This window comes from Pangasianodon hypophthalmus, chromosome 30 (assembly GCF_027358585.1).
Source record: "Pangasianodon hypophthalmus isolate fPanHyp1 chromosome 30, fPanHyp1.pri, whole genome shotgun sequence".
Taxonomy (NCBI): domain Eukaryota; kingdom Metazoa; phylum Chordata; class Actinopteri; order Siluriformes; family Pangasiidae; genus Pangasianodon; species Pangasianodon hypophthalmus.
The window spans coordinates 8,889,970-8,916,394 of NC_069739.1; the positions used below are offsets into that span (position 1 = coordinate 8,889,970).

Sequence of the window (26,425 nt, forward strand, 5' to 3'; positions counted from 1 at the left end):
TCAAATTGAGGATATCACTTTTGAACATGGTTCAACGAATCACAGCTTAACTTGTCGTATAGCGTGAAGTGTCAAGTCATCCGTTGTGACTTTCGCAATTATTTCCCTGCCTTCACAGTAGGATACTTGTTACTACAGGCAGGAAGCAGTTTCTCTGTCTGGAGGGCAAGGGTGGAAACTGACAACACATGAGCTAATGTTGAGTCTAGAGCACCAAATCAGTTTATATAGCTTCCGTAACTCAAGCGATAACAGGAACTTGTTTTGCAGATGTTCCAGAATATATTCCAGAACTAAAAATAAGTAATGCATACATGATGTCGATATTTAATCAATAAAGATATTTTAGTAATGACAAATTGTTGTGGTATAAGAGGAATAAAACTCTCTGGGATGTGCACTTCGGGGTGGTAATAGCATCGCACCAACCCATCACGCTTTATATATAAGCCATAGCATTAAAACCACCTGCCTAATATTGTGTAGGTTCCACTTGTGCCACCAAAACAGCACTATCCCTTCAAGGCATGGACTCCACAAGACCTCTGAAGGTGTGCTGTGGTATCTGGCACCAAGACGTTAGCAGCAGATCCTTTAAGTCCTGTAAGTTGTGAGGTGGGGCCTCCATGGATCGGACTTGTTCGTCCAGCACATCCCACAGATGCTCGATCAGATTGAGATCTGGGGAATTTGGAGGCCAAGTCAACACCCTGAACTCTTTGTCATGATCCTCAAACCATTCCTGAACAGTTTTTGCAGTGTGGCAGGGTGCATTATCCTGCTGAAAGAGGCCACTGCCATTAAGGAATACCGTTGCCATGTAGGGGTGTACTTGGTCTGCAACAATGTTTAGGTAGGTGGTACGTGTCAATGTAACATCCACGTGAATGCCAGGACCCAAAGTTTCCCAGCAGAACATTGCCCAGAGCATCATAACGCCTCCACCGGCTTGCCTCCTTCCCATAGTGCATCCTGGTGCCATCTCTTCCCCAGGTATGTGATGCACACGCGATTCAACAGACCAGGCCACCTTCTTCCATTGCTTCATGGTCCAGTTGTGATGCTCACGTTGTAGGCACTTTTGGCGATGGACAGGGGTCAGCATGGGCTCTCTGACCGGTCTGCAGCTACGCAGCTCCATACACAGCAAGCTTCAATGCCCTGTGTTTTCTGACACCTTTCTATCACAACCAGCATTAACTTTTTCAGTAGTCTGTGCTACAATAGCTCTTCCGTGGGATCAGACCAGATGGGCTAGCCTTTGCTCCCCACGCACATCAGTGAGCCTTGGGCGCCCATGACCCTGTCACCGGTTCACCAGTTGTCCTTCCTTGGAAAACTTTTGGTAGATACTAACCACTGCGTACCGGGAACACCCCACAATCCAGTCATCTGCCATCACAATTTGTCCCTTGTCAAAGTCACTCAGATTCAGGCATTATTTATTTTTTCTCAAATTTGGTCGGAGTTTGCATCATAACCCTGTTGAGAAGTTGAGCTAGAAAACTCAGGATACCCATCCACTGACCAACAGTGTCTAACGGCCACAGAAAGGCACATAGCTTTTTTTACCTTTTATAATTCACTCACCAATTACAGATCAGTCAAGCACATTTTCATCTACTACAAAGCTGGAAGTAAGCTGTACCTCTCAAACAGTTAATATCCAATCTTGTAGGAGAAGGTTGTAAGAGTAGCGAGCCTTTGTCAGTAACGTATTCACTGAAAAATGCACCGATTTGCCAGTCTGCTGACTTCGAAACAGTGGCAGCAGGAAGCCATTACGAACATAGTGTGGGTCAGCAGAAGCAGCAGCTGGGCTCTGGATCTTCCAGAACATGTTTGGCTCACACAAGCTGTTATTTGGACTGCTTAATGCCGGTAAAATTAGCTCCATTAGAGCTATGGTGAATATGCAAGCATTGCTCACACACCGGAAGGAAGAATGTCTATATTTAAGGACCTCCGATTACATCAAAATGGCCCACTTGCTCATCTAATGTGGAGCATGTGACCTCGCATCTGATCCATTAACTGGGGTCTCTGAAACACTCCACAAAATTCAACTGAATCAAAGACACCTTCTGGTTTATGCTGGCTAAACTCCTTCATCGTTAAGCTTTCACAGCTGATTAAGTCAAAATTCTGATTAGGTCAGACTTACCCAACAAATCAAATTTTTAATCTAAAACACCTGAAGTCAAGAGAGCAAAACTGGCCGTGCTCTCTGGGTGGGAGGGACGTCATTCTCTCGCTCTGTCAATCAGAGCAACGCTAGCCAATCGTGAGCATCTGTGAGCTCATGTATGTGGAAGAGGGCAGACAGCACTTTCCTCAGAGGGTGTTGCGCTGCCCTGTGATGCAGCATGAACAACAGTAAGAAAAGATGTAGTAGCTGGTTTCACACGACTCAGAGAAAGCATGTGTTCACATAGACACTTTAATATATAGACACACAACTCGTATACATCAATTCGACTAAAATGTTTTGTGAAAGGATTCGAAAGCTATTACTGGGCTGCAAACTCACCCCATCCAGCAGTGTGTGGGAGAGGTGGGTCCTCATGTCCTTCCGGTAAGGGAACTCCAGGTTGGCGACGTGGAAGACCGTGTTGTCCCTGTCGATCATGTACACCTCATTTCTGCCGTCGATTAGCATCATATACCTGCAGGGCATTGAAAAGATTGTATGTAAGCTACACACGCAAGTCATGGATGACCTGAAACTATAGCTACAATTAGGGTTGTTACGGTTTGCAATTTACACGGTATTATAATGAAACTATAATATATTTAGACTACATGTTATCACTGTTTTGATCGTCCATTTAAAAAACAAGCTGGTGGTGAAAATTAAAGGAAAAAAGTATGATGAAATCTTCGTACAAAAGTCTCTTTGGACATCTCTGTACAAATTTCTTAGAAACTAGCCCTTATAGCTCAGAGACATTTAGCTGATAGAGGGAAGGAGGAATATGTCGATACACTGTTTCCCTTCCTCTCTGAGAGCTAGATTTTATAAACCCATAAAGATTTAAATAAAGACAAAAAGCATTGAGCGAGATAGTGCGCATTGCAGGCACCGTTGGTGCGGTTGTGATGGCAACAGACCAAATCACAGCTGGGCCAATAAACCTGACACGACTCCTGACTTTTATCTGTGCTTTGTTGAAATATAACGTCATTACATTACAAATTGCTGAAGACTAAAAGATATAAAACTACAGTAAACTTACTGAAAAGGAAAACAACACTCTTGGGACCTGAGCACAAGCAGAGCTGTGCCCGATCATGATATAATCATATAGCATACAGTACATTTTGATATTACAGTATCAGTGCCATGAAGTAGGAACCAGTGAATGATGCATTATAATCCATATATAAAAATAGTGGTAGCACATTTCATTGCATTATTGTGTTTTAAACTATATTAGTGTTCTAGTCCAGTGGTTCATATGAGTCAGGTCTATGACCCAGAGCCAAGGGGTCCACAAATTGATAGCTATTTTCACCAGATGACCAAAGAGCACTACGAAGGAGGAAGAACACCTGCAGAAGTCGTGCAGAAGACTAAGTGAAAAAGCTGGACAAAATATGAGTAAGAAGTCAAAGAACTTGGTATGGTTTATAAATTGGTGGGGAAAACCAACAAGGCAAAATGAAAAGAGGCAGGACAACGTGTGAATCATTTGCAGCAGTGTGTGAACAAGGACTCTCACTCTCACTCAGAGAGAATGTCTTAGGCTGAACAGGACAGCATGCCTGCGGTGTCTGTTGGTGTGGCATGGTTATGAGTAGGGTATAGACTAATAAGCAGAAGCATGAACTCATAATTGCGAGAGAATTGGCAGATAAAGCATGCTTGCCACAGTTGCTGTTATAGAAACTGCTGTTATAGAAAATGAATCAAATTCTTTTGACCAATCAGAATCGAGACTTGAGTTTTATAAAATCAAGGTATCATGAATGTGATTCATGTACAAACAGATATAACAAAAAAGTGGACTGTATTTTGCCCATGTCGTTGGAATGAATCATGGCATTACAAGGAATAAATCATAACCATAATTTGTCATGATTAACATTTAGTTTGTACCAATGGCTTTAACCGCTGCTTCAGGACCTTGGACAATTCCCAGACCAACCAAACTCAGTTCATTACCATTACACACATTTACATTTGCTAATTAATTACATTGACACTGTTCCGGCACCTAGTGTGCGTGATTAGTGAAAACTAAGTCAATCTGATCTTTATTTGTATTACGTTAGTAATTATCTAGGTCAAAATAAAGGCTGCAGTTCAGCTCAATACACTTCTATTATGTTAGCATCCTGAACTAGCTCTATTTGTGGTCTTATGTTCACCTAAAGAGAACACCTTAATCAGAACCATCCACTGCTCATGAGTGACTCATCCTGTTTTCTTTTCCCGTCGCCTTCTGAGACCTCCTGAAATGGTGCACTCAATTTTAATAATAGAAGCACGTAAAACTTCAATTTAAAGTCTGTCTCGACCTCACACACACACACACACACACACACACACACACACGGCTTAACAATTACAGGTGATGCATGCTGTTGCTTGTGGGGCTGATGGTGGTGCCGCAATAGGAAGCAATTTGCGCTGATGGAAGTTTAGGTTTGAGCTCACAGCTCATACAAAGAGGTGTGTGTTACTATGCTGCATTAACACTACATCGTGCACTGTAATGATGTCAAACGCAAGGATGTTTTTTCAGTCTACTTTTTGCCACAGTAGATCGTAAGTGATTTTTGATTATCTTAAAAGCTGCACCGCTAACTGGTAACACAACAGCTCTTTTGCTCAACCGGAACAGCTCAAAGAAAACATGAATCCAGAAAGATGACAAATTCCATCAAAGTACAAGGACTTTCTTTTCCTCTTACATCCAATTAATACTCTCCCAACCTGGTGAAGTTCATGTTTAAGACTCTCGAACGGACAGAGGAAGGGACAGACAATCCAGAAAGATAATGCCTCCACCACTTGGTAGAGGAGGCATAAAAAGGAGATCATGAGAAAAAAAAAAAATTACATGCACCCAATTAGCCTACTTTTGGACAAGACACACGTGTGAGCCTGAATTTTTCCAGAGCTATTAGATCGTCTCAGACATACACTGCGAGTAAGAATGAGAATTATGATAGATTTTTGTTTTTTTCACTTATAGCAGCAGTTACTAACTGTTAAAACGTGTGTCAGAGAGAGAGAGAGAGAAAGAAAGAGAGAGAGAAAGAGAGAAAGATGATGAAGCTAAAGCCAACTTCCAATCCTGAAAATGCCAAGACAATCACCAACAGCTCTATTTCATCTTCCAGCTCACCAAAGGATAAGTAGTATAATTAACACATCCTGGACCACTCACAGTAATTAAGGCAGCAATTAGACTCATTACTGCACTTTATCAAACCATTACAATCAGAAGGCGGCCCGGCCAAAAGGTCACACATAAACACTGCCAGCTTTATAATAAACCCTTATCAAGCTTGGGGGGGTTTGGGGGGAGAACAGCTTCAAACAGAGAGATGCAAATGAATGCAAGCACTTGTTTCTCAGTCTGTCCATTAGACTCTAAAAATAATTGGACGGTGGCATTTCTTCTTATTTTGGTTCCAGGCACCAACACATTGGATTTGGAATGAAAATGACTTTAAGGGTAAAGTGCAGACTGTGATTTTAATTAATTTTTTTTTTTTTTAAAGTAACCAGGGTGGACAAATCATAACACCATTAGCTAGCCCACCGTTATGGAACTTCCATTATGCTCCATGTTTTGGTTGCCTGGAAACCTAATTGGCTAATAGGAGCTAACATAATGTAATTAAGAATGGCAAGCTAGTCAGCTAGTTAACTGCATTAATACAGAAGCAAACGAGTATATAATTTCCTGCACGTAGTGCTTGCGCCATTGAAAATAATTCAGCAAGTCGTCGTTGAGTGTTTGGGCTATGAGATGTGGTGTTTTCTCTTCACACGTCAAGTCAAGTGCCTGTGTCTTGTGCTAGAAGGAGAGGTATATCAGTTATATGCTTTGCTGGATTTTATTTTTCTTGGCTTCATCGTTATTTCCACTAGCGGTGTCGCAATCATTCAATTTGGACAGACGCATCATTCAAAATCATCATAAAATAGACTAAATAAAATTAATTATGAATCAATTATATTGCAAAAGGACAGGCAGCTCATGTGTAAATAGGCTAGAAAATGATTTGTACCTCGGGTACTTATCTCAGGTGTTTGCTACATCGTCATCATTCGCAAATTAAAGGCAGGCCTACCCCACATTCCGATCAAAGCTGGTCACAAATCAAAAGGCTACTAAATCAATTCGTATCAAATGTCAGCTTGTTACCTTAAGAATGGAAAGTGTATCTTGCAAAAGCCTGAGGTCTACTCCCATGGCTTCCACACGCCTGCACATTCCTGACTCTTAAAAGATTGTCTGTCATCTGTGCACGCTAATTAATTCCCCTAGCAAAAAGCCTACATGTTTAGTGTATCAGGTGGTAGGATTCATTACAAGTAGCCAGTGATTACAGTTATAGCACTGACCCCACCGTAAAGCTAATACTGTTAAACATTTAAGTCAAATACAAACTTTTGTTTTGTGAAAATGGTCGAAAAAAATCACTAGTGTCTGAGCCTGGCTATAAATGAATAACTAATAGCCTGGACACGCAATCTACTGATTTGTCCATCCAGTAACATTTTTAACACAAAGCATCTACATAGAGCAAAACACTGCTGTCTTCAGAGTGTAAGCCTTCCCAAATTCAGTCATCCTTATGATTAGAAAAGGGCAAATGAGTGTTTTTATCTACTTGTACAATAAGAATTAGTCGTTTTTGAGAAATAAGGTTTTACATTAAATGACCCAGGATGTTACTCAGTCAGCTCAAGTCATGATCGATCCAAAACAGTCTGCTGCTTTTGTGCCAAGAAAAACACTTGTGCAGCCTCATTTATTATGGTGCACAAACGCAGCACAAAGGAACAGTTCGTTTTCTGGTTATGTGGGGTGTTAGCTTCCCAGACAAGTTTTGATGCATCAGTAGCGCCATTGCAAATGTTTTGGTTCATCAGATTTTCATCTCCAATTAGCTGAAATTAAAATCATTCTAATTTCATCACAGTTGACTAAATTTGAAAAGTCTTCATCAATGAGCATTCATCAGGAACACAGCTGAAAAGATTAACACTGGCAGAATGTCACACTTAATCTGAGCCTTAAACCCAATATTTATGGCTTTACTGGCAGAACTGTAAAGGAAAATCATTGCTTGTTTTGATACATACAAGAATGTGGTGATCTTACCAACAGCAAAAGACCACGAAAGTGGATTGCCGAAGAAGTTTTCTATGATGAGGATAAAATGCTGAACAGATCGATAACACTTTTCAAAAAGTAGCCATAGATGTGTCAAGTATGACCATAAAATGGAAAAAATACTGCAGCATGACCTCACAGGGTTCACCACAAAATGCAAACCTCAAAGCAGAAAGACCAGGGCACACTTTGATTAAAGGAACATAAAAGCTTTCAGGACAGTCCTATGGACAAATGAGACAATGATAAAAATGTACCATAGGAAAAACAAGAGAAAAATTAAAATCTGCTCGTCATCTTCTACCTTGTACGTTAAACATGGTGGTAGATGGCTCCAAAGTGAGGTTACAGAAAAGCGTTCGCCATAACCTCAGGAGACTGCGTTTTCGAATCCTGGTGATGCCACAGCCATCCATGGCCAGGAGCCAAGAGAGCAAAACTGGCCTTGCTCGCTACATGTTCTCCCCTGTCAATCACAGCGACACTAGCCAATCATGGGCGTCTGTGAGCCTGTGAATGCGGAAGAGTGCGGATAGCGCTTTCCTCAGAGTGTGTTACGATGTCCTGGCTTCAGAGGAAGCACGTGTGTTAGGCTTCAGCCTCCGCAGTTGGTAGCAGTCATATGATAGGTGAGAGCTTAGCTAGATGGGAATGCTGGGCTGGTTGGGGAGACCAAATTGAAGAGAAAATGAGGGAAAAATTTTTTAAAAATAGACACGAATGTCTGCAAGTGAACCTGGATCACTTGTATTTATGGACATGACAGCAGTAGGGAAGATTCAGATAGAAGCTGACAGATTCTTGAGGTACTATCTGTCTTCAAGATTTATTATAGAAAGCTTCAACCTGAAATAGGACAATGACTCAAAACAAACTAATGATGCGATTGTGAAGACTTTTGCCAGTTGTGCAGTGCAGTGCTGTGCGGACCAACCACTGCACAACTGGCAAAAGTCAATAAATTTCTTACATGTAGTAATACTAGTGCTCTTCTTAAAATCCAAGCTTTTGTCGCTAGATGCATGTTTCACATTTTCTCGCTGTTACCTGTAGCAAATTATAGTCTCAAGACCACCAAAGTGAAAGTCGATTTTCACACCACTGACCATTTAGGTGCTTTTCAGGGGAATTACGACACTTGAAATAGCTTCAGTTGAATGACCATAAGCATCTGTCACATGACAAGTATGATTATGTAATCCAAAATAAACCCGGTCTACTCTCAGGACTGCTTTTTGTAAAATTCTGGCTCTACTTCTACTCCTCTGACAGTGTGTAGGGACATATGCACAGCCAGGTGTTCCCATGGAAAAAGAAAAAATAGAGGGATGGGTTGTTGGTTTATTCTCTGAAAAACATAAGTACAATCCATTACGCAGTTCTGAAACATGCACTGGCTTCTTTAATTTGTTCATTTTTAAGCAGGAAGCAACCACTACCACCCTTCCTGACACTAGATGTAAGAAAAATCTTTCTTAATATCCTCAGTCCTGTGCAGAAGCTTGATATTCCAAATGCAGCAACCTTAAAACGATCCTAATGGTCATCGATTCGCACAACAGGAAAGTGTACACCCTGTTGTTGGGAGATCGAGAGCTCAAATCCCGACAATAGGGCATAAATTGCTGGGATGGCACCTGTCCATCAGTGTGTCAGCTGAGGTATGTGGAAGAGGGCGGACAGCACTTTCCACTGAGTGTGTTAGGTTACAGCATGAGCAGTACTTTGGAAAGACGTGGTCCCTGGCTTCACATGTCTCAGAGAAAGCACGCTAGGCCTCATCCTCTCTGTTTGACAGGGGAGAGCTAGCTAGTGGGTGGGAATTGGAAAATGACCACAAAAACGACTGTCCTAAGGACAGCAGTATCCCAAGGTAGACAAGGCATGCACAACCCTACGCAAAGGCAATCCCCTAATTCTGTTCCAGATGAACTTACCAGATTTTGTGCTACAATCACATATTTGATGGCACTGTAGGGATTCCTGAATGTTATGGCATCCCAGAAGCTTTAAACATGTTTTTTACATATAATTTCATTATATAGTGCTTTGTATTAAAAAATTTACACAAGTATTAAGACTTGCAACAAAACCAGAACATGACTGGCTGGTAAGAAAAGTTTTCTGCACTCTTGCCGCATCTGGGATGAAACCACTCTCACTTTTTCTCATAAATCACACACACAGGTTTCTTTCACAGCCTCCCTCTGTGATCTAGTGGAGGTGGAAAAACGTTGCAGCAGCTGCTCTAAAAGAGGGCTTTTAGAAGGAGAGGGGCTCAGGCCTGTAATCTCATTGCTGCTATTACAGCGAGCACACTGCACTCCGCACTTCCACAATGTTACCCAGAGATCAATACGAGGCGCCACTGTCTAATCCCATAGTACAGCCAACCCAAACACAAGCAGCGAGAGGGACAGAGAGTAAGAAAACGATGTATAGTTCAATGAATGTAGTTCGGCTTACTTGACCTGTTTGCTTGTTTCCTAGCCGAGTACTAACAGCTACGTCTTCACCTCCTGACCATGATCTGCACAGTCATTGAGTAAAGGAAGTGACTGCACAGGCATACTAACACACAGGTCAAGAGGTGCTTTCTTCCATGAAATAATATTTGACACAGAAAACTGTAGCAAATTACGCAGCAGAACTAAGAGGAGTGTCACTTTTACTTTTATTGAGTTCTGCATTTCCTTCCACCGCATGTGCTCTGTGGTGAGTTCAAGTGATCCTCACCCTCAGCAGAACATAACATTAAGTGTGTAAACACAATTTCACTCAAATTTTATAAAAAAAAAAAAAAAAAAAAAGCTGTAGAAGGAAATTTGAATCATTTCATGTTTCCATGAACTACTGTTATGAGACTTATGAACTGGGTGTGATGAGATGACATCATAAAAATAGCACGGGCCAAACGCACACTGGCACTGAGAGCCAAACACACACTCGTTACATCAGAAAAATCTTCAAAGATGTACTGAGTTCTACAAAATCAGCCATGTATTTTTTTATTTTTTTTTAAATGGCAATTTTGGAATTTCTAGTGCTTCTCTACTCTTGAATAGTATCCTAAGGAAGTTTTTTTTTTTTTAAATAGCAAAAATAATAGTTGACAGTTAATAGAAAATGGGAAAATTAGAGAAAATTTAAAAAAAGGCATGAACAGATGGAGCATGAGGGAAATAAACAGAATCTGAGGGCCAGGATGACGTCATGCTGCTTCACTCTCATCTCCATGACTAGTGTTGCTCAATATAGCGGAATTACACGATTACAGATAATATCAGCCTCGTCCATAATACACATTTTGTGCAGAGGACCAAAAAGGTTTGCCTGAGGCTAGAGATCTAAGCTCACTATATTTACACATTACATTGTTTCTACATCAGTTGGTGTATTAACTGCGTGCCCAGAGGGAAGCAGCCAGCATTCTGAATGTGATGTATTCTACGGCTCCAGTTAGCGTCCATGGGGTAAAAGCCAGAGAGGCTGAGCATTCGATGTCCCTGCCGGAGACGCAAATAAGCATACGTGTTCATGTGGCAATAGCATTATTCATCAATATATTCAATATACTATTGAGTTAAATAAGGGGTGAAAATCAGCAAAATATAGAACTCTGTCGTTCTAAAAGACCCCACTGAGATAATGATGCGAGAAATTATGCAGTTGAGAATTTCAGTATAATTTTGCACCTAAAGCTGTTCAACAAAGGTATTAAAAAAGCATGAGAGACAGAAAGCATTCTGGAGGGTCGGCGACTCATTAAACCCCTTCACACAGATACAAGGCTAGTTACAAGAAGCATGTGTGTCATTGAACAAAACGTCCAGCCTGAAACACAACAAATATGTTTTAACTGCAATATCCGTGAATTTGTTGGTTGATGCTGTACTTCCGTCATTCCCATGAGAAGTTAGTGGTTGTGTGCTGCGCTGATGTCACATGTTGACACTGCTAGCAATGGTGCTCTCCAATGGTGATTAATAGGAGAAAAAATTTCACCAACCTAAACACAACACTCAGGTTTCACTGTTAGCTCCTAAAAAAAAAAAAAAAGCAAGAGTTCTTAGAGTTCACTCAACAATTTTTCAGATTTTACAGTCGTACAGATAGGGAAGTGAGCACAGCATGAAGGACTAAAGATCCGCCACATTGCCCTCTTTAGGCAGAGAGGAAGCGAGGGCTACACCCACAGCACCGCTATCAGCAGGCACTCAGACGACACTGGGGTAACGTACGAAACCAAAAACAAACATGCTGATTATAGAAGTTTAAACCAAAAAAAACTCATCACATTTATATTATACATACTAATATTCCAGGTGGCGTTTTTTCTTTGTCTTTAAGCATCAGATTTAGATGCAAACGGCCCAAACTGGGGTGTTTAAGACCCTGGTGGAGGACAGACAGCAGGCTTGAAGACGGTACCTGATGTGCCAATAGCTTTGAGTCAGGCAGCTGTTGCATTCGAAACTCCCCATAGCAAGGTCTATGGACTATTGATAATGCATTTTGCGCAATCAAATCTGAGAGACACGGCGCGAGTTGGATGGGGGGAACCAAATAAGAGCGACAGTGAAAGCCGAGGAAATATATCGACTGATTTCTTTCTTTCTACAAGGCACGTGCAGGGAAGAGTTCCATCAATCAGTGAAGCTGGGTAGTGTACGAGTGGCACGGTTAGCCTCTCAGCGACCTCATTTCCTGCCATCAGCTCCTGTCCGTTACAGCTTTGTCGTTTATCTAATAGGAAACGACAGCAGCTGTCGGCAAGTCAACCTTCACGGTTAAACATGTCGAGAGAAAATAAAGATGCTAACCAAACTTGAATATCTTTTATTTGGAGATTCCATTGTTTGGCTGATGAGATTCAATTCTCCTCTAACACAGCCTGGTACATCGCTCGATTCATGTTTCCTTTGATGATATGTAATGCCCCAGTACTGTTTGCAGAGATGCAGACCCACATCATGATGCCCCCACCTCCATGCTTCACTGTGGGTATGGTGTTCTTGGGATCACAGACACAATCCTTCTTTCCCCAGAAAAGATGAATTAATGCCAAAGATTTCTATTTTTGTGTCGTCTGAGCAGAGTATATTGTTCCCAAAGAGTTCTGATTCCAAAACAGTGCATCTCTGTGCTTCTTTTTTAGCAGAGGAGTTTTGCGTGAGGTGTAGGAACGGAGATCATTACAGTGTAGTTCATTGCTTATTGTTCTCTGTGTAACTCTTGCTCCTGCTGCGTTCAACTCTTCTCGAGAGACTGCTGGCTTCTCTCGTACCTTCCTTATCATTAGTCTGAGAGTAAGTTGTGAAATCACACGTGGCGCCCACGTCCTGAGACGATTAGTTGTGGTTCTATGAACTTTCCACGTTCCATATTATCGAACCAACTGCACTGATGTGGGATATTTACGGTCTTTGCTATGGCTCTGTAGCTTTTTCCATTCTAGTATTGTTTGATAATGTTTCTGAGAACTTCTTCACCTTCACCATGATGATGTGTAAAATCTTCCCAACCAAAGGCAACGTCTTTTACAATGACACGAGGTGCAATTTACAAAAGAACATTTTTCTACAGCATTTATCCAGAACTTGTTTTATTTTTATGTAACCTTGACACGCACACCCACACACTCACACATGCACTGGAAGTATATTAATTCACAAAAATTAATTGCCTGAATACTTATTTCCCCTCGCTGTATATATACTGTACTTTTATTTTTTAGGTTAGTCAAAATATTATTCCCGTTTCAATTATTCTTGATTGGTTCTTATTCTGTAAAGCTCTCATTTTATCAGAGAAGCATTTTAAATGTATGAAAGGTCCAATATAAATATATAATAATGAATACAATGATTATTATTATTGCTATTCCTGCTTGTGTTTGTATGTCAGCAATACAGAGAATATTACAGAAGGAAGACTGAGTGTAATGGGAAACCCTCTAGGGAAGTGCTTCCAACCAATCTGGCCGCGCCATGCTTCCTCCAGAGATGTTCACACATTTATAACTGAAAATACCACTCACGGCTTAAATCATTCACGTGACACGGGGCCGAATACTAAAAACCGACACGGAGCATAAAACACAAACGGCCTTAATGGTAAATTAGTGCCCTGCTACTTAAAGTCCACACAGACTCAAAAGACTCTGATAATTTATCTCCACCTGCACAAAGCTCACAAAGCTAGCACTGTATAATTTAACAGCATAACAGATTTCTTTTGCTGTAGGCATGCTTAAGAGGATGGAATTTTATTAATCAGTATAACGCATCTGCTCATTAATAGCAAGCAGGGGTGATTAGGAGCAGAGCTAATCTCTTCAGTATGAAGCGTAAGAGTCTCTGCTAGCTGAAACGTGTGACCTGGGGAGGGAAAGCAGGCCCTAAGGCCCTTGGCCCTAATGAAACTCTGAGCTGCACTGTGATCTTCCCTCATTTGTGAGCAAACCAACTGAAAGTTAGACTTAAAAAAAAATTAGCTCAGCACTGGTATTCGATATAAAATGGGAACGCAATCCATGGAAAAAAGGCATATCTATTCAACGTTCTTGAGACTATAGACACTCAAAAACACATTAAGTCCTCCCTAAGAGTTATTCACCGTCACATCCCGCACACACACTGAATGAAGCCACACTATGGGTCCATTTCCATAATGTGCGGCATAATGTTCTCAAATAGCCCAATTATTTCTCACAATAAGAAAGCCACTTTCAGAAATGGAATGGAGGCCATCTCTCTCAGTGCTTTTTGCATCATGTAAGAGAGGTGACATTGTTCTCAGTCCTTGGGGAGGAGGCTACAGCTCATTACAGGCTAATCCCACTACTCACGACCTTACGACGCAACAGCACGCGTTACTGTGGCTTTGTCCGCACTCAGGATATTCCCCCCCGCAACATGTTTTCAACAACACGTTCAACTACTAACACATGAAACCTTCACTGCCCCGATGGCCAAAAACACATTAGGGGTCTTTACACTCCATTCACCAAATATATACAGAAAACCTCAAAAGGGTGCACTTGCTTTATCCACACTGCTTTTATTCTGGTAATACGTAACTGTTTAAATCTCTCCTCCAGCACCAAGCCTTAATCTACACCGACTCCTAACCTTTCTGCTCTGTATTTTATCTTCCTCTCATTTATTAGTGGTATAAACAACATTTATTCAAAAGCCTTCAAATGTTTGGGAATCCTTTTAATGCCATGTAGAAGTGTAATTTAGAGACAGAGGGAATCGTGACGACAAAAAAAAAAAAAAAAAAACCCTGACTGACTGTTTTTCTTTGTCAAATAACATGAGCTGTTACTATAGAAACAATAATGTATTAATGAGGACTAGCCCATTAACGATGTTGGCTTGACAGAGCAAACATGCTGTTCTCTAGAAACTTCTTGTTGTTGTTGTTGTTGTTGTTATTATTATATTCGAAAATTTGTACTGTATTCAGGTCGCAAATTTTGATGTAGAGCCATGAAATTCAGCACAGACGTACAGTCCACTTCAAAAGTATTGGAACAGCAAGGCCAATTCTACTGTTGTTGTTTTTTTTTTTTTTTTTTTTTTGCTATACACTGAAGACATTTGGGTTTGAGATCAAAAGATGAATATGAGACGATACATTACAATTTCAGCTTTCATTTCCTGATATTTACATCTAGATGTGTTAAACCACTTAGAAAATGGCACCTTTGGTGGCAGACCACACAATTTTTAGGTGAGCAAAAGTACTGGAACAGACAGACGTTAAGTAAATTAAAGTAAATAACACTTAATGTTGGTTACATATCCCTTGCTTTTGATCTCAAACACAAATCGCTTCAGTGTATAGCAAAAACAAAAGAACTGGCCTTGCTGCGTTTCTTCCACAGAGAAGACTTAGGGGTGCTTTTATTTTCAGTCAGACAGTCATGCAGACTAAACATCAGGAGCTACAGATATAAACTTGATCATTATGTAGTACAGGGAGAATGTAGCAACACCCTACCAACCATTTGGAATATCATAGCAACCATCTAGCCACACCCTAGCAACCAACTGGAATAGCATAGCAACATTTTAACATTTCAACGCTTTAACGGTTTGATCTTTGAACATGTTTTAACCTTTTACCCCTTAAACATCATTTTTAAGAGTTTAACCGGCCACCGGCTTCAAACCGTGAAAAGACACAAGGTGAGAATTTCAGTCAGCTTTCTATTCAAGAAAGGCAGCAGGTGTGATCATGAATTCAGAACGTTCAGACACTGTTTGATTTCTATTGTCTCACTGATGCACAAAGGCATTTCCCAGCAAACAAGACAGTTTCCAAAGCCAATCACGGCTGATTGTTTGAGCTAGGCTCAGCTCGAGCGGGCGTCTCTATCATGCTGGGTTGAGGAGTCAAAGGTTAACTTTAGTAAAAAAGCCTGGAGGACACTGGACATTGTGATCGAGAAAGACTCGAGCAGCGCGTTCTGATTAGTCACGCAGCTTAGAATTTCACCGGTCATTCAGGGTTCTATGTTTACAGGCACTGAAAGTGTAATGTTAAGCAATACTGAAGAGAAAAAGACAAAAAAAAATCCAAAAGCATATATGGATTGCATCCAGAAGAACAAAGCCAGGATAATGTGACCAGAGAAATGACTCAACTGCCTGAAATGACTGAAATTGTGAGGAAAGCAGGGTGTCGTCATCACCAGGGCAGCATCCCGGCGTAACCGAATTAGTCTTCCGAAAGTCTTCAGTTTTTAACTCAAGAAGAGGTTTTAGGATGCAATTACTTCATACCAAGCGAAGAAAAGAATTATGTCACATGCACAGTTTGTAGATTTTCTAGAGTCCTTTCCGGCGAAAATATAAAGTATATTAATAGGCGTTGTTGCTACTGTGTTCACATCGCCGCTCTCCTGTCAGCACAGCATGATCGATTTTACTCTTCTGCCCATGCTTACTTTTCATTGGTCAATCTGTGACAGAGACGTTGGCGGCAACGTTAATATCAACTGTGACAGGAGATTTTTTCCATTTTCCAGTTTCCTTCACAAGGTTCTTTGCTATTATTATTGTAAAATAGTTAGTCAGGATGGAATTTTTCAGAGCCATGCGTCCGTCTCTGTGGTGATCTGACTGATCTAGAGACGTTACCCCAGTGTCGTTTTAATGTGGTCAGATGCTGTTTGGCTATAATCAACAAAACTCTAACAGGAGACTTCAATAACTTCAATAACTACATTATTGCTGCCATACTGCTATCAGAAGCATAGATATCACACACATCGCTGGTGGACGTGCGGCAGTGTGAACGCTTCATGGAGTTAAAGAGGCCTCAGATCTGGGTGGGGAGGGAGTGGGAGGATGTGAGCTCGGCGTTCTCCAGTGCTAATGAGCAACGCCTCACTGTGAACATGTTAAGCACCATTTCAGATCGATCGCAGCGGGGCTAACGTTGCAGTCCCATTACCTACAGCTTTGTTCTCCTGCTTCTGCCATTAGAGCAGTGATGCTAGCAGACAGCTTCCCTTGCTGATTTAGTGTGTGTGTGTGTGTGTGTGTGTGTGTGTGTGTGTGTGTGTGTGTGTGTGCGCGTGCGTGCGTGTATAAGGAGGAAGACGGGGTGTTTTCTGTCTATTTCCATAGCTGCTGCACAAACTGGGAAATAACTCTGTGTTGCATTCATAAAAATAATAATAATAATAATAATAATAATAATAATAATAAACAATCCAGTATATTGTTCATTTTTATTTTATTCAGTCTTAAAAATTCATTATTTCTTCATATTAAATAAAGGTATTCTTTATTATACACAATTTCTAGCTATCTTAAAAATTATGATTATTATTATTAGGTTTTATTTTAATTTTATTATTATAATATTTTCCACTTAATTAAATTATATATCATATTTTTAGAAAACGTAAAGCTTTTTCACTCATTATTTTTCACGAACGCTTAACCCTGCCCACTTTAAACCCCATAATCGATGTGTCACTCTTACACACATCCATAAATCCAGTTAGAAACGACTGTTCGTTTTTACACACGACCAAAGAGATGAATAAAACATAGTGATTTGTGAGGTGCGATTCGAATACGAGACGTTTTAAAAACAGCCTTTCGCTGGAATAGGATTTGAGATTTTCTCTCTCCACGCTGACAGACAGCAGTCTGTGCATGTGTGTTGTTCTCGCCAGTGAACGAGTGCACCTATCTGTAAAATTCTCCAAGAGCTGCACCTCATGAAATATTCAGGCGCGTATTACGGATGGAGCCGAGGGCCAGAATACTAACACAGACCTGCTGCTGCTGGGCTGAAGCCTCCTGCAAAAGCAATTTCTCTTCCATAAAAAAAAAAAAAAAAAAAGTAAGGAAACATCAAAAAACATTTCATGGTAACGCATCACGGATGTCATAAAAAAGCGCTCCATTCACTATGGTACGGAGTTACAGCATTTGGCTGCACAAGCTGCTTTAGCGCAGGCCAAGAGTTCATGATTGTTTGGGCTTTACCTGAGGAAGTAGCTGCTGTATTTAGAAGTGTGCTGCAGAGTCAGAGCCATAAGGGCAGGACCTGCATGATTCATCAAACCCCAAGTTATTTTCAAGCCACCACCAAGCAGGCAGAGCCAGCAGCACAGCATCATCATTATTACTGTATAGAAAAAAATGATACACACAGCTCCCAAGTGGTGCAACAGAAATCAGAGTGCTGAAAACCTCTTGTCATGGCCGAGAGCCGAGAGAGCAAAGCTGGACGTGCGCTCTGGGTGGGAGGGACGTCATATGAGCTCTCTCCTGTCAATCACAGCGAGACTAGCCAATCACTGACGTCTGTGAGTTCATGTATGAGGAAGAGGGCTGAAAGCTCTGAAAGCTGCACTACGCAGGTACATGATTACTTTTCTCCTACCGTCATTCTCTTTCTCTCCTTCTGTCGCTTGCTTTCTTCTTCCCTCCGTCGCTCACTTTCTCCCATTCCATCACTTGCTTTCTCTCTCTTTCCAATCTTCGCTCTCTCTCTCTCCTATCACTTGCTTTCTCTCTCCCTGGATTGTCCGCTTTCTCTCCCTCCATCACTCACTGTCTCACTCATTTGTCTGTCTGTCTCTCTTTGCGCATCAGTCTTACTGTCTCTCATCTTTCTCTCCATCTATGTGTCGGTCTCTGTGTCTGTCCATCTATAAATCTCTTTGCCTCTAACTAAATCTCTGTCCATCACGTTCTATACCTGTCTGTCTCTCTCTCCACCTCTGTCTCACCCACTCTTTTTCTCTCTCCTTTTTGCTCTGACAGCTAGTGCCATGCTTCAGGTCTCTGACTGTGCACATCGACTCTCTCAGAGATAATGAGTGACCATTAGGCAGTGAGGTCCTGTCTGGGCTGTGTGTGTGTGCGTGTGTGTGTGTGTGTGCGTGCGTGTGTGTGTGTGAGTGTGTCACAGCTCCCCACCATTAGGAGCAGTGCTGCTTCATGGCCGCCTAATGAAAGTCTACCCAATGTGTGTGTGATGAGCGTCAGCAGAAAATGGAGGCATCAATGTGTGAGTGTCAACCTGTTTGTGTGTGTGTGATTGTTTGAGGTTACAGCCCGAACACATGTCCCACTTCTCTTTATTATTTAGGCGGAGAGAGCAGTAGAGCGAGAGATAACACTCTGAAAGAGCGGGCAGCATCTTCCACTCCCAGATAGTTTTGTGTAAGCTGAGCACTTCATTAAAGTTAGCAGGCAGTACAAAGCAGTGTGTTTGGCTCTAAACAGGACAGGACAACTCTCTTTGCCAAGCTGTCATCAGCCCAAACACTCCCTCTGGGTAAACAAATGCAGGCTGGAGCTGCAGCGACTAAACGGAAAGTCCAAAGCGGGACTCGGGAATAAATATTTGCAACCCAAAACATAAGCTCTTACTCAACACCAGGGATATGATGAATGGGCTTAACTTCCTGGGAACTACATTCCTGCCAAGACAAAAAAAAAAAGGCTGATTTATAATTCTGCATCAACGTGTCTTTGCATCGCAAGGCAGAGAGGGGGATCATGGGTAAATGTGGCACACAGAGATGCAGAGACATGATGGTGCGCTGTCTTCCGACGAGCTAACTATGCTTTGTGCGTCTCTTTGGTGCTATGCATCAGACGAATTCTGAATTCGAAAACGATTTGATTAGACATTGTGACATTAATTAAATTCAGATTAATATTATTTAAATAAGAGAAATACAATAAAAATTTTCCCTAGTCGCCTCCAGAACTTTACGTCTTCTATAGACGAGCTCGTGTTCTGAAACTGCTTTCTGAAAGTGTAGTCTGTTAGAAACATTAAAACAGCTTGGGAGAGAAACGGATGAAAAAACGCCGTGTTTGTTCATTTCTCAGGCCGGTGTCTTTGATAAAACTCTCTCACTGAGCAGCAAGTATAAATGAACACAAGCGAATTTTGCCCCTGGCGTTTCATGTAGCTTTACAAATGTGTGTTTATGATCACATTATGGTATAATGGATTTATTAACGGAAAACTACAACACTGATATTGTATTAATATAAATATATAAAAAATGTGAGGCTTCAAGTTATGTCTGTGTTATCTTCTATTTATTATTCCTACAGTGAAACACGGAAGTTGCGTTGTTTGTGCACGCCGTGCCGACGCAAACGCAGGGACGCGCACGCAGCAGGTAGCTCAGTACCTAGCAGGTAGCTAAGTTCCCTGAGATGTTCACAGGGAAAAAGTTGAGGCAATGTACTTAAGCAAGCTGCAATTATTAGGAACGCTGTTTTGATTTCTGTAGCTTGATTACGCGCTCATTTTCTCTGTACCCAAACTCACACAACTCGCTATCTAGCTTATTGGGTGTGACGAGACACAAAACTCAAATTCAGCAGGATTTCGATACCTCAAAATGGCTGCTCCATTTTTCCAATGATTAAAATTCAACATTATAAATGTACAATAATTGAAACTTTGTATGGCGTGGTGTTCGCATGATCCGTTCAGACTCTTGGCAGCGTATAACGAAACAAAAAAATGGAACAAAATGAAACACACGGCTCATTAAACTTTAGCACTTATGTGCACTGGTGTTCGGAGTTGCCAGGTCTCAGCAAAATGTCCCCTCCAGCTACATCTCAAAAACTGCATAACAAGACTAGCAAAAGACAAGACTATTCAAACCAGCCCAAATAAAGTATTTTTGAATCAGATGGGAAATTCTGTCTTGACTTCTTGACTCAGCAGAGAGAGAGACGGGAAGGCAGAGTGTGTGTGTGTGAGTGTGTGTGTGTGTGAGTGTGTGTGTGTGTGTTAGCACCAGCTAGTATGCTGTTAGCTTGGTAGGGAGTACGAGTTTGATTAAGTTTAAATGTTTATTACACCTCATGTAATAAAAGCTCTATTTTATGATGAATAAACGACTATTATGCAGCCCGTCGAAGTGTTGATGTGTTCGAGAGCACTGTAATGAACAAAACGATAAGCCGTATCCTTTCAGCCCTAGGAACTTGTCATGTTTGCGCATCTTTGTATAATTTTTTTGACGTTTTGATTAGTTAATGATTACAAACTCTGATTGGAAACGTTCAAATTTTGTACTGAATCTGGGAAATTGGGAAGAAAAAAAATCTTTTTCCAGTGTTAAATACTTAATATTGGAAGACACTGAATAAAACATAATACATTACTACATTATATATAGTAATAATATTAGATAGTAATATTATTAATATTATTATAATAAATATATAATAAATATATATAGTATAATTAATCTCAGCTTTTCAAGTAATGCAACACTACAGTTTTCCTGGCTGTTTGTTTGCAAACCTATATAGCAAGATACATATCATGTAACGTAGAAATGTCTCATGTATCATGATGTATCTTGCCATATCGCCCAGCCCGATTCTGTTTCATCAGGAAGAACACCCTGTCTCTGTACTTCTGCTCTTCAGTATAGCAACTGATCTTGAGCAGTGCGAAATATGGATCAAGTACACAAGAACAAACGAGGGGAGAAATTTTAATATAATCTAACATCAGTAATTAATCTTATTAAAATAGCTGCTGATTTGCAGTTAAGGTGAAGCAGAATGTCTTACTCCTGAGCCAGTTTGAAACAGTGATTTCAGTGCTGTTCAGCTCCATCCTAAGCGACAGAAAGAGTCTCTAGTGTGTATATATGTGTGCCTTCGATGTGCTGCTCAGGGGTGCGTGCGTGTGTGTGTGTGTGTGTGTGTGTGTGTGTGTGTGTGTGTAGGTGTATGAGCAGCTCACCGTGTTCCATCTGCCTTCCAGCTGACCTTGTAGCCATTCTGCTCCAACAGATGAATGTTGCGCCTGTCCATGGACACAGGCTGAGCTCCGGGGAAGCCAGACCTGACACACACACACACACACACACACACACACACACACACACGCACCTTTTTGTACTTCCATTTCGTTTTGATGAAATACATTAACGGTTTCTTAAGGTTGAGCTGTCAAAATGACATTTTCACATGCAACAATCTCTAGAGTTTACACAGAATGGTGCGAAAAGCAAAACATCCAGCGAGCAGCAGTTCTGTGGGCTTTGTAGACGAGATAGCTTCAGAGGAGAATGGCCAGACCAGTCTGAACTAACAGGAAGGCTACGGTAGCCCAAACAACCACTCTTTACAGCTGCGGTGAGGAGAAAAGCATCTCAGAACACATAACACTGATACTACTAGATGCTGATTCTATTACATTATTGATTAATGATAAAACGCTACCCCCAAATCCACCCATAAAAAGTATTTTGAAAACTTGCATCAACTTCAAAAACTCACACATTTGCTGTTATTTCCACCAGCAGAAATAGTTTTTAATGTTTTTGTTTGCATTGTGTGGGAAATGATACTTTCTTTAATGGGCACAGATACATGACCGAGGCATTGCTAGTTCAGGATTCATACTGTCCCGAGTTTGGCCCTAATTCCAAAGTAACTGTTCACGAGTTTGAGGCAGTGGAGAAATATTTGTGGCTATTGTTCACTTCTCTAAATTAATCAACTGGAACTCTGAGACAGGCTCGGAGACAAGCCGTTCTTATTCCACAAAAGAGCTGTCATTTATTAAGCCCCCACTAAAACTTTTCGACAGTTTGGAGGACGTTTCTGTGGGACGAAATGAGAAAAGGAGCTATTTGTGGTTATACAGTGTGTGTCACAGAACTTCACACTGATGCAAGGCTGCCACAACCCCATCATGCCCTATAGAGACATGACAGAGAGGCTTTTCCTGTTTAAAGTGTGCCATTTAGCAGAGAAAATTTTAAGTAAAACACAACATGTCTGAGTGACAGCCAGCAGGTTTACACACAGCAAACATTTCATCCTATTGTCCTACATGATTTGTGTTTGCATAAATAAGGAATAAAACATGACGGGTCGACCCCAAAGTGTTTTATTCCTCTTATATCACAGCAATTTGCCAATGATTACAATTTATAATTTATTAACGGACAGTGCGTCATGCTTTTTAACCATTTATAGCTATATTTAATGTTGCACAATGTCCACGAGAGAAGTTTCTGTTTTCTCTGATGTTATAGCAACAATAAACAGCTGTATCCCAAGCATCTCTTTTTTTCCCTCTTTTTTGAAGGCAAGACAAAAAAAATAATATTTTTTTCAAATTATAATTTGAAAACTATTTTTCTTCTTTAATAACAGCTTGTTTTTTTTTAATACACTAATTATTAGCTTTAGATTGTCTATCATCTGTCATACGAGTTCGTGTGAATGAACTGATTGCCATTTTGAAACCACGCGTTAAAGCACATTGCTCTTTCCAGAATCAAAGATTACAAAGATTACAGTTTAATTGCAAGCTGAGTTGGGTTTTAAATCTACATTTTTATGCTTTTAAACTATTATTATTATTATTATTATTATTATTATTACTATGATCACACTCTGCATACAGATATACCTGTATACAATCATAATTACAATGTGTCATACATCTGCAGTCATAAATTTTCCTTAAGCCCCATTTGGATGGTATTAGTTTCCCAAGGAGGCATCTGTACTAAAATATTTCACCTCTGTAATACTCATGCATCTGGAGGGCTAGAAGTTAACACCAGCTTAGCACAAACCCAAATGTTTGATTCATTATTTGATCCTGAATTACTTTCATTATGAAATTGTGGCTTATGTGAATATAAAGTGATTAGCTTTCCTTCCCTTCTAACAGGCTTAAGAAGCAGTGGGATTGAGATGAAATAACATAATTCTTGGCAAATATAGCAAAAGTAAACGTGGTACGCTATGAGAGAAGGGATTCTGTGATGAAATTTCCTCAGAGGTGAAGGGAGAAAAACAATTTTTGTACGCGTTTGCACAATTTTTGTACGTGTTTGCAACCTATTAAATGTGTCCCTAGTTTCTTGTATTACTCTTGTAATTATCTGTGCAAACAAGCTTCATTTACTGTTTCTCTTCAGCCAAATCAGGAGATAATGCAGACGTGCATGAGTATGAAGTCATTTGTAGATTATGTGGCCACGAGCAGCTCCATTTCTGCGCAGTATTTTCTGTGAAGCACTCTAACCTACCCAAAGGCACCGAAATGCCACACTGCAAAGCTCAGACTGGATCATGCTGCCTAGAGACTTGATAACAGTGAATCGAAAAGAAACAGCACTCGATCATCTTATCCTGTTTTTCTCATCCAACATGGAGGCCTACATGTATACACGTACATGTAATGCTCCAATGTAAGCACTCACTTTTCCCATTCGCAGAACTCCTGACATTTCCGCTGAACCTGCCCCAGTTTGGGTTGAGTAGTCAACTGAGTCACTCCTTTGACCGAGACGCCTTCCAGAAACACAGCACCCTGAGAGAGAGAGAGAGAGAGAGAGAGAGCGAGAGAAAGAATAAGAATGACATTGTCAAGTGGAGCAAAAAAAAAAAACCTTCAATATAATAAACATAAGTCACAGATACAGTCCTGATCATTTCCCTATTTATACATTTGGTTTTTTTTGGGGTTTTTTTTAAACAGCTGAAAAATGGCAGTTAAGCTCTGAATTTTATTTCCTTGGTTTATTAAAAGTTTCTCAATAAAAAAATTCTACAGAGCATGCCATGACCTCGGGATGATCCCTTTCGTCAGAAAAACTGCAAAAGACGTGGAGGATAATCCACTTATCTGAGCAAAAAAAACGCATGGGAAGAGCTTCACTATCAAAGCAAACCATATGCACAACCACCAGCACAGCATTTCAGTACACAGGGTTAAATTGTAACCACCTCCAGCTCTCTCGTGAAACCAGAATAAACGCTTTAAAAAAAAAAAAAAAAAACATCTCTCGAATTTAGTGCCTTTAAAAGTTCAACTGAAGGGTTTCTTGGTTTACACTGTATTATTGTGATTGTTATTGGGCTGTACCAAGGCCAGGCTTATTTCTTTTGACAGCCAGTTAGCGTAGAAATATAAGCAAAATAGTTTTTTCTAAAGGTTCTAGCTGATCAGATGCATTTTAATCACAATGTAGCTTAAGGAACCTGTTCACAGGTTAAATCAATGACACATTCTGGCACTGTGATAAAGTAAGTCGATATAGTTACTGTATTACTTGGTAACCCGTTTTCCTACCTATGAGCAAGGTGATCACCACGATGCTTAAAGTGCACCATGTTAGCAGGATGCAGACGACACCAGTAGTCACGATCCAGAGCCGGTGCTAGGTTCTGACCTTTAAAAAATGTGATCTTGAGTGGCGCAACAGAGAAGCGTTCGCCCTTTCATCCAAAGATCACGAGTTTATATCTCAGCAATTCCATGGCCATCCGTGACTGGGAGTGCATGAAAGAAAAACTGGAGAGTGATGGCATACTCTCTCTCCCCTACCAATCACAGAGACTAGCCAATCATGGGCATCTGTGAGCTTATGTATGCGGAAGAAGGCAGACAGCACTTTCCTACCACGGCACAGCGTGAGCAGCTGTTGGAAAAGATGTGGTTGGCTGGCATCACGTGGCTCAGAGGAAGCACCCGTTAGCCTTCTCGCTCCCGGGCTGCTAGCCGTCATATGACAGAGACCTAACTGCTGGGTGGGAATTTATGACTAAATTGGCTAAACATTTTGAGCTGTCACTACAGTGTACCATCTATATTATTATCTTCCAGAAAAAAAAGCTATGGATATTTCATTTAACTCCGAGTAAGTGTGGACAATCAAAACAACGAAAAAAAAAAAAAAAAAACTAGATCAGAGTTAAGAGCCACATGCCTGTCACAGCCTCCTACACACAGACATGGCACTTCAACTTCTCCAAGTGCCTCTGCCAAGCAGGGAGAGGAAATGACTAGCACTAATCACCAGAAAAGAAAAATGGATTCCTGTCGATTCAATAATATTAAATAACATGTGTCATCCTTGATTTGCTCTCTGGAGCCATCGAGAGCCTGGGCTATACGGTGTCGTGATTTCAGTACGGGCACTACAGGGGATCTCCTCGCTAATTTAACTAATCTAACGAGACTGCTGCAGGAAGCTGCCGCAATTATCACACTGTGAGGTCTTCATTACATTTCTGAGGAATTGGACGTGACTTCTGTAACAAAAACCCTCGCTTAACTCATATCACAAAACATCAACTTTATTTTGGTACAGATCCAATTGACGTAATGGTTTAGCTAAAGCTCAGGGCACTAACATGAGTCAAGAAAGGAAGGAAAGTGGATTAGGGAAAGGGAAAGCTACTTGTTCAGCTTTGGGTGAGATCAACTGCAACCACAATTTTGAACGCTTTTTGCAAGTGGAGCTTTAAAGCAGCTGGAATTCTATTTTTCACCCTCTCTGGTAGAAAACTCCTATTGCATGCTACAGCGGATATAAAAAGTCTACAAACCCCTGTAAAGATTTGAGGTTTTTATGATGAAACCAAGATAAATCGTGTCAGATCTTTTTCCACCTTTAATGTGATACGGCAACCAACAAAATTCAAGTGAAAAACAAAAAGAAACCATTTAGGAAGGATTTAAAAAAAAAAACAAAATAGCCTGGTTGCACAAAGTGTGCACACCCT

General features: G+C 40.7%; 1 protein-coding gene across 1 annotated transcript in view; it reads right to left on the minus strand.

Moving 5' to 3' along the window:
• The window catches only part of rngtt (RNA guanylyltransferase and 5'-phosphatase), a 118,222-nt gene that overhangs the window by 74,736 nt on the left and 17,061 nt on the right, over positions 1–26,425 (minus strand). Inside the window, exons 7-9 of the mRNA XM_026917993.3 lie at positions 24,118–24,227; positions 21,633–21,734; positions 2,531–2,666 (exon numbers count right to left, since the gene is read on the minus strand). Coding sequence (XP_026773794.1) covers positions 2,531–2,666; positions 21,633–21,734; positions 24,118–24,227 — 348 coding nt within the window. The remainder of the gene's footprint in view (positions 1–2,530; positions 2,667–21,632; positions 21,735–24,117; positions 24,228–26,425) is intronic.